Below are 9,685 nucleotides of genomic sequence, written 5' to 3'. Positions count from 1 at the left end.
AGAAGGCGCTATATCAAATACAGGCCATTAACCAATACAAAAATACTGCTTGCTTGAAACGATTTAGGTATCTACTGCCCCCTGTCGCCGGGGAAAATACACACAAGGCCTCAGGCATCAACCGTACTTACGCACAGATCTGTGCAAATATTGTGCGTAGGAACTAATTACGCATTGTGTGGTAATCATCATTCCGTACCTGTGCTAGCAAATGTTCCTAAACACAAGAACGCTTCAGACCATGCGTAGGAACAGCATCTAGTGGTCGAACAGGGGAACCACAACACTGATGGTCTCAGCCATCCACACATGTTCCTCGTCCACTAATTATTTTACCCAACAAATAAATATTTCCGTGGAAAAACAGCTGAGTCACATAACTGGTGCTGCAACACCCGACGGGAGTCTGACATTGTAGAATGGATTTCGTGTTTTTTGTAATCATTATGGTTGCTCTCCCCATTTTATGATGCTTTAAATCATTTTTAATCAATGAATAATATTTAAAATGTAATTTAATTATGTCAGATTTTTATTTGTGAAAGGCCTCGTGATTTTGCTTGGGAATCGTTAGGTAAAAGAACGTTTCTATATCATTATTAAGGGTTTGTCAGAGCGTGCTCTCTGGAGTAAACGCGTCTCGGTGAGCGCACTCACAGAAGGTCCATCTGGAGCTATGCTGGGATTTGGGACCGTTTGTGGACAACAGATTAAATCGCTTAAATCTGATTCCAGTCCATATTCTATTTTACAACTACGAGAACCCCCAGAACCTCTTCTGCTCCCCGATCACACGTGCGTTGTCAAGGTAACCAGACTGAATGACAGCTGCTCAGACATTTCCAAATAAGACTAACTCCATCCAGAACGACTCCTTAAAGGTAAAATGTAAATGACAACCAGTTATTCTACGATTCCTCACATTTATTTATTCCTGACAGGAACTTCTCCACCACGTTTACAACCTTTGCAACTTGTTTGATTCGTTTGCACATCTGCAGCCAGTGTCTCGATCTCGCTACAAAGTTTTCTTTCTTTTGTTCCGGGTAGAACGCAGGGAATTCCCTCACGTGCTGACGATGCAGCGTGACCAAATATGGCTAATTGAGGGCGTTCCTGTATGTAAATGATTGAGAACGGACATGAGCACCTGGGCACACATAGGTGGGATTTATCATCAGACGAGTGCGGATGAACGCGCGTACGTTAAATCGGGTTTTGACCGTTCGTACGAACATTGAAAATTTCGTTGATAGGTAGGAATTTAGAAATTTTTCTAGAAACGTTTGACACATGAGGCCCCAGGACTCCCCACCCTTCGTATAGAGCACATATCGGTCCTTATATTTCTTCTGAAACGTGCGCTAAAATAAACAATTAAAAAAATAACTACTGAACTACAAACACTCAAAAAATATAAGATAAACGTTACTACTGTACATGTTAAATGGAGCCCAATGAGGTTTGTTTGCTTTCACTAGAAAAAACACTTAAAGATCAAATTTACTCACTATTAACACATTTGTGGTCTCTAGTAGGAATGAATGCATTCTAACTCATCCTCTGGGGAAAACAAGCTCTGGTGCGCCTGTTTGAGGACGTAGGAGTCAGCTGGAGAGGAAAGTAGCTTCAGACAGCAGGTTTTTGGAGTCTTCCTTCTTGATATTTGGACATCTCTCCTCTGATAGGCTAAAGCCAGGCGGACACTGTGCGACTTTTTCACTTTTTTGAGCCGATTTTCCAGTCGTGCGAGAATCCACGACATCGGGGCGAGTTTTGCGCCGAGCGGTCGTGTAGTGTACAGGAGGTTACGAGAGGCGATTAACACCACGTGACCAGCTGCCGATCAGCAGTCGTGAGGTCGCACGGACTTCTGGTGTGTTTAAAATTTCGCTCGTCCCTCGTGAGGGTATCGCACTGTTGAAACGGCGCTGCGAGCAGCTGCGACCCAAAAAGTACCAGAACCGCTCACGGCGCATGCGCAATCCTGCATCAACGTCGCTCGCTATTTCCCTAATAACACACGCTGTTCGTTTTTGTTTCTACACTTTTTTTACTCGCAAAGATTGTCAAGAAAGTGTGTTTGTCGTGTTCATGTCAAATTAAACTGATCACAAAACACAGATTTACTTTCTTTATTTCGTTTTCCTCATCCAACCCCCATAAATCCCTGTGTGTCCTCCTGCAGCGCTCCCGAAGGACAACAGCAAAACAAGACAAAAAAGTCTGACGTGTTGTGTAAAAACTGCTATTTTTAGCAAATTTTTAGGGCCGACGTGTTGCTACCAGACGTACAGTGTGAGCAGTCAGGTCGCATCCGAGAACTGGGTCGTACAGTGTGAGCGCCTGACTCGTGAGATCTGCCCTGTGAGGGTCGTACAGTTTGAGCTGAAGCTGAACGCTGCGAGTGAAAAAGTCGCACAGTGTCCGCCCGGCTTAAGAGCAACATGACTAACGCTGACTGTTACGTGCCTTGCCCCTTTTCGGCCACAAGATGGCCTCAGTGGCTTCTGCCTCCTCCGTCTCCCAGTGCCCAGCTGTTTGCAATTACTGATAATCTCTTGACAGCTGTTAAAAGCTGCTCTCCTGCCCTCGGTCTGGGAGAAGGTACAGGGAAGTGTGGGCAGGAAGGTGTTCATACTTCTCTCTTCTCCTCGTGTGCTTGTGTGTGTGTGTGTGTGTGTGTGTGTGTTTAGCTTCGTGATACTTCGGTGATTTAGTGGTTTTTGGCTCTTGTTCATTAGGATTTCTGGTAACCTCGACTTTGGACGGGCCTTCGACTCCCCTTTTGGATTTCCCCCGAGCGTCTCTGCTTACCAGGACGTCTCTTGTTAAATTTAGGGTTTTGTGTATATATTGAATATTTCAGTTAGTTTCCTCCTCCCAGCCCTTTTGGCTTGGTGCTTTATGTTGGTCTTTTTCCCTTTTGTTTGTATAGGCTCTTTGTGTTTGTTAAATAAAATCCTTTGTTGGAGACACATTTACTTGGTTATTATTAATCCTACTCACTACATCTTTTACTCCCTCTTCCTCATCACTCCTAGCGAGCTGAGGGACGTAACACTGACTGTTTGCTCTGCAACGTTGAGGTTTTATCTCCACACATAACACAAACCTTGAGGAGTTCTGCTGTGTGGTGGAGTTGCTAATGCAAACGGTTAGCTTCTACTAGCTGAGATGTTCTCTGCTGTTTCCTGGACCCTAAAACAACAACAGTCTTCCCCGTCGTGAGTCCAGATGGGTGAATCCATGAATGTTAAGTGACAGTGTGACATAGATCTGTCAGGTTTTTCTAATCCTAGAGTTTCACCGTCTGTTTTCTATCAGAAGCTAATGCAGGAGATAGGTGTAGGAGACTACAGTATGCATGAAAAACTCAGAGTGACATAAGCAAAAAAATAAAAATAAAAAAAAAAGGTTTCCCAGTGAACCAGCTGTTTAATCCTTAATATTTAGACTCTAATCTGGGGAACAGAATGAATCAATGGTATGAAGCTATGGTATGACGCCAACTCTGAACCGTGTTTAACATGCAGGACATAGAAAAATGAAGTCCTCCTGGGATTCTTTTGGCTTCTCTCAAACTTGTTCGATAACAAAACATTTATCTGAAAAGTTTCTACCTACATCAAGAGCAAAATATTTCTCAGGGCTTCTAATAACTTTTCCCAACTTTCATGAAAATCCGTTGATGAAAATTTGCCATATCATCAAAGTCACTTGCAGGCATAAACATGATTTTCTTGGCAGAGTTGATGAGTATTAAAGCAGAAACACAGCTAGAGCCTTATCAGCGCCACACAAACAGTCGTCTTCAAAGTTAAACTCACAGATTTATTAACATCAACATGAGGTGAATCAACGCGGCGCGCGGACATAAGCTTCGACAACTCATCTCAGGACCGTTGGATTTGACTTTTCTGATTTGTGTCACTTTTATTTTTTGTTGCCAAATATAGATATTTGTCATTCTGATAAATCATAATCCTGTTTTGATGAAGCGAGCCAACTTCAGAATAAAAAAAAAAAACAATAAATGAAAGCTGACTTGTGCATAACTAAGACTGGGATTAATAAGAATATATGGCCAAGCCTTTTTTCTGATGGCAGCCCCTCTCGCCTCCTCTGATGGAACTGGTCTATTATTGCTGCAGAATGATGATAAGAGGGGATTGATCGCCTTCTCTGTGCCGTGGATGTCAGATTGATTATGTGACTCAAACCTGAGACGATGGTATAGGCAACTGGTCTCGGCGAGCCAAGATCCTGGTCGTGGGCTGTTAACTTCCGCACTTCGTAGCCCTGCAGAGACACAAACACACAACACATAATGGTCAAAGCCATTTTTCTCTGCATAAATAACGCAGCAAGCTGCTGCTGATAAAAACCAGCATCCAATTTTACTGCTGTAGCAACAGACATGTCTACCTATTAAAATCACAGTTCAGAGAATTTACCTTTAACAGATTTCTTCTGATTCAGATTTTTTTCTGCTTAAAATGTTTCAGATCAGGAAATAAAACTTCAACATCAGACAAAAACAAACCGTGTAATCAGTAAACAGCTTTCTCATGATGTAATATATCCAGCTCTTCAAATCTTGTGTGGCGGCTGTACCCCCCCCCCCCCCCCCCCCCGTTTAATCATGAATTGATTGTGATTAGCCACACAGCTGAGTTCAGCTCCAGCCACACCCAGACCTGACCCTTCAACAGAACCTGTCTGACACCATGAAAAGGGCAAAAAGATCTCAAAAGGCAACAAATCATGCATCATTCCACAGAAATTCAAGGACAAAAGAAACAAAAGAACCGAGAACACTAATAGACCTTTTCCAAAGCCACTTCTCAGCGACTTGGGTTGGTGCGGTTTGGTTTGGTCGCCTTTTTCAACAGCATAATTCGGTATTTTCCACCTACTTTCCCTTTACTTTTCAGTCCCTGCTTCTTTGTGGTTCCAAGTGCTCTGACCTGGGTCGACATCGTGACTGTTGGGTGCTGTTTGGCCAGGGCGTGGAATCACTGGTTGCTCCAGAGCTTTCTGGCTGCTGCCTGGCCTCATGCAGCCACTTCCTGATTCAGAGCCTGACAAAAAGCTATAAACTGAGCAGAATGTTTCACACCATTATTTTTGTGACAAGTTATGTTTCTGTGTACAGATCACCTCACGATATTTTTGCCTAAAGACCCCCCCCACCCCCACCCCCTCCGTTGTGTTTGAGTTTTTCCAATAATGACGCTTTATATCGTTAAGAGACTAACTTTGATGTGCACTAGCTTACACCGATTACACGCCTTTTTCGGCCCGCGGGATGTCCCAGAACCGATTCCTTCTCATAATTCACATTACTCAACTTTTATTTGTTATTATCGTTACCCCCCTGATATGGCACAGAATAAGGAAGTGATGGGGTCACTAAGGGCATCAATGGAGCAGCTCTGAGGCCAGAATTTCTTTTGATCATACAAAACACAAAGACACGTCTCACATCCAAACATCTGATTTATCAGATCCCGAAGACATTTGGGTGAATATTATGTAGACTCATTAGACAAGAGCAGAACTTTTTCTTCCATCTGGAGGGAAACGAACACTAAACCATCACCATAGCTACAGTCAGACATGGTGGTGGTAGTGTGATGGTCTGGGGCTGCTCTGCTGCTTCAGGACCTGGACCCCCTGCTGTGACTTATGGAGCCATGCATTCTAGCAGAGCATCCTGAAAGATAACATCTGACTTTTGACCTTAAACAGACCGTTAAGGCTGGAAAAATCTCCAATCTGGCTGATTTCAAACAGTTCTGTAAAGACTGGTAGAAAACGCCTCCACAGCGGTGTGAGAGACTCATTACCAGTCGTCACAAACATGGAGTAGCTTCTGTTTTAACCAGCTATTGCATTTTCCATATCAGGCTGGGGTGATCTGGGTAGCTTTATGCCCCTTAATAAATAAAATCATAATTTCAAAAACTACATTTTGTTTTAAATACAATTATTGTGGTCTGATATTAAAAATACTGTTTGGTGATCTAAAAACCTAGGTGTGACACACCAGTAAAAACAGAATAAACGTGATATTTTGCAGCACTGGACGCATTTCTGGCTACGAATCAAAGTTGTACTTTTTACATAAGAAAATCCAAACCCATTAACACTACACCATGGTGCTGCTGAAACCGTTTTTCTTTGTTTTTGTGTGACATCAGAATGTTATTGCTGTTTATTTCTACTTTCATTGTTCAAAAACTCTCCTGCTGTGCCAATAAGACTGGTACTTGGGAAAAAAATCACAGCTTTATAAGAAAAGAGAGAAAGAAAGCTATTTGAAACGTCTTTGATCTGCTGCACTCTCAGCCTCCATGCTTCAATCAGACACGGTGGCGATGCTTAAAACCCCCTGTGCTGCTGTGAAAGCCCATTCCTCTCTCTCCCCCCCTTACGCTCTCCCCTGTCAGCCCTCTCACAGACACCCAAAGGGGGCTGCCTCCCATTGATCCCGCAAATTGTGTCTAAGACAAGTTTGTGCTCCATTTCTGCCAAAGCATCTCCTGTCACCCAACAATTACAGCAGAATCAATTACAAGCATTTTAAAGAGACTGATTCTAACCATGCACCACCCGAGGAGGAGACACACACACACACACCCGTACATGAACACACACACACCCATCAGAAAAATGTAGGGAAAAATACAGAATATGAAGATGTACAAGAAAAAAAAGAAGTGATGCTGAAGTAATGTGAGCAATATTCTCCAGCTGTCCATACGAGTGGAATATGTTCAATCATCCATCAAAAGACACAATCCCTCCCTCTTACACACATGCACACGCACACACACGCACACACCCTTCATCCCTCCATCCTTGCTATACAGTGCATTACCCCCACCCTCTCTCCTTCGGTCTCCTTCTCATTGATTTGACAGGCAAACTGTGTGTTTGTCCTGGAAGGGGCTTTAGTGTCACTTCAAGCATAGATTGACAGCAACAACAGTTAAAAACCTCAGACTTTCTCCTTTCTAAAAATAAAAAATATATATTTCTAGTTGCTTGACAAACTTTTCCCTAGATGACAGGTTGATCGGCTCAAGAGTACAAAGAAGAGTGAAAAAAATAAACAGACTGTAAGAAAGTGGATTATTAACCCCCCCCCCCCAAATGAGTTTGTGTGAATAAACGAATGTTTGTGGGACGAGATGTGACAGAAAATCATGTCTGATGTGTAAAAGTCGTGAGCTGACCACTAACGATGCCACCTCGTCTCTCGTCACCCCTAAACCGTGTAAGCTGTAAATGACACGCTAGTGGGTCATCACTTGTCCGGCAGTGCTGCTGGCCGTTTTAAATGGAGCTAAAGTGGGCCAGGACGTTCTAGTTATGGCCGACTCAAACTTGGAGCAATACAGTGGTCCAATAGTACGGAAGCAGTTTGCATTCACTTGAAAGAAAATTAAAAGCTCTGTTTTTCAGAACTCATAAGATAACAAATAAATAAACCTCTGCCAACTGATGCTAGAGTACGCAGCCACATCCGGACGAGGCTTCCCGCATGAACGGGTGCAAATTCCTTGGGTCTCTGCTAATTTGATAAACTAGTAATAATCCAATCAACATAGTTTTTGACTGTGTTTCCATTCCGAAACAAAGTAAAAGTAACTTTTTTCCATTGCTGAACGCAGCTTGATGGGACTCAGCTAAAAACCGTTCGGGGTGTTTTTCCATTACAACTGAGAAACGGCTCTAGTGGGCTGTCATAGTGCAAAGTGATCCGTTAGTCATACAAAACCACAACTATGGTGATGATGTTGCCCATTGTGCTCACTTGTTGACTTTTTGTCAAACTCTAAACCTGGAAAAGGCTGCGAGAAGGGAAGCAGCAGGTGGAAAACTTTGGAACAACCAGACACTCCACCCCCCAGCCAATCATAGCTCAGGAGGTAGAGCAGGTTGTCCAGTAATCGGAAGGTTGTACTTAACCCGCCTTACCTGCTGGCGGTGGTCGGAGGGTCCGGTGGCGCCGGTGTTCGGCAGGACTCGCCTCCATAACTGCGCCCCAGGGCAGCTGTGGCTACACCGTAGCTCATCCCCACCAGCGTGTGAATGTGTGTGTGAACGGATGGATGACTCATTGTGCTGTGAAGCATCTCAGGGGGGTTGTAGAACCCTAAGAAGGCGCTTTACAAATACAGGCTATTTACCAATTGAAGGAATGTGAGTCGTGGTGAGGTGGTTTTAATGGAAAACCCCCTTTAGCCAGTTCATAATGCCTACAGGCACAGTACATCATCCTGTAAAAACCCTGGCAAAAAATTCAGTTTTGAATTGATATCATCCCATTAAAGCTACTAGAAAAGTCTGCAAAATAAGCTAGCTTAAAAGATTGTTTCATGCCTCATAATAACATTCTAACATAGTAGCTATAAATATATCGTAGACAGAAAAAAAAAATAACCGTAGGGTCATATGTCTCACAGAACCGTCACTCTTTCACACTTCGCTGGGTCCTCCACTCATTATGCACTTGTGCAGGGATTCCCAAAGTGTGGTGCGCGCACCCCCGGGGGTGCGCGAGCTGCCGCTAGGGGGTGCGCGAGGTGAAAAGTGTAATGGCTGCGGAGCTCAGAGAAGTCTGTCATATGTCACCATTAGCGTAGCCAGAAACTCGTTTGTGGGTGGGCCTAAGAAAATGTAAGTGGGCACAATAAATATAATTGAAAACAAGTATATTTTTGCGCGCACGTGTGTGTCCTCCACATGTGCCCTAGCTTCATAATAATAATGCGCCGAGCTTCAGCACTCTGGCCTGCGCACGCCGATATGTTCCGTATTTGATCATTTTTAACGATGTCGGAGGAATCTGAAGGTGGCGAGTCATTCTGGCAGATTGTAATTAACACCTGTCTCATGCAGGTGTTCTGACATTGTAAACCGCACACACAGAACATTGTGGATGTAACTAAATAACAAGAAATGATTCCCATTCAGGCTATTAACAGCGCGCTGAAGATCTGAAGTTCAGAGTGCGTCTGTCAGAGGTCAGACGTGTTCCAGCGGAACCACGGCTCACGGGTGCACATGTGAGCACATCTGGGCTGGGCAGAAGTCATTTTACAACATTGGTTTAAATAGCGCCAATAACGAGGCGCGGTGACTGGAGCGGCTCATGGAGCTGTGCCGCGCGCGCACACACACACACACGCAGATTCAATAAGAGCGCACGCTGCGCAAACTCCGGCGCCCCAGAAATGAGTGCTGCCTCCTCTGTGATAAAAACGTTTAAGAGGTTTTATAACATTTTTCATTCCAGGTCAAATTAAGATATTAGCTTCTATTTTGGGATGACGTATTAAAGTCGGGTCCGCTCCAGCCAGTGACTCCGAACATGACTACAACCCCTGTTGCAGCATTTGTTATTCCAGTCCGCGTGGCAGCGGATCGCAGATTCAGCCACACCATAAAACAGCAAGTCGGTCTGAGGCAAAAGTGAACCTCATGGCTTTTCCATCTTTTCCCCTTTAGACATTTGATTACGCACAAGTAGGTGATCAGCTCAGGTTTACGCAGAGCAGAAGGAAGGAGAGCGCTCTGGCCGCACAGGTTAAACGTTCCTACTTTAAGAAAACCGTTAAATCGCATTGTTGATGTTCTACCTGGGCACTCTAAATATTTATTTAAAATTAAA

At 43.9% G+C, this 9,685-nt stretch overlaps 1 protein-coding gene across 2 annotated transcripts in view; it reads right to left on the bottom strand.

The window, feature by feature from the left end:
* The window catches only part of cdh23 (cadherin-related 23), a 405,629-nt gene that overhangs the window by 204,052 nt on the left and 191,892 nt on the right, over positions 1-9,685 (bottom strand). For both annotated transcript variants that reach the window (XM_070542163.1, XM_015943881.3), the window contains exon 9: positions 4,224-4,302. In XM_070542163.1, coding sequence (XP_070398264.1) covers positions 4,224-4,302 — 79 coding nt within the window. The remainder of the gene's footprint in view (positions 1-4,223; positions 4,303-9,685) is intronic.

Source organism: Nothobranchius furzeri, chromosome 12, assembly GCF_043380555.1.
Source record: "Nothobranchius furzeri strain GRZ-AD chromosome 12, NfurGRZ-RIMD1, whole genome shotgun sequence".
In the NCBI taxonomy this organism is placed as follows: Eukaryota; Metazoa; Chordata; class Actinopteri; order Cyprinodontiformes; family Nothobranchiidae; genus Nothobranchius; species Nothobranchius furzeri.
This window is presented reverse-complemented; position numbering and strand designations above follow the sequence as displayed.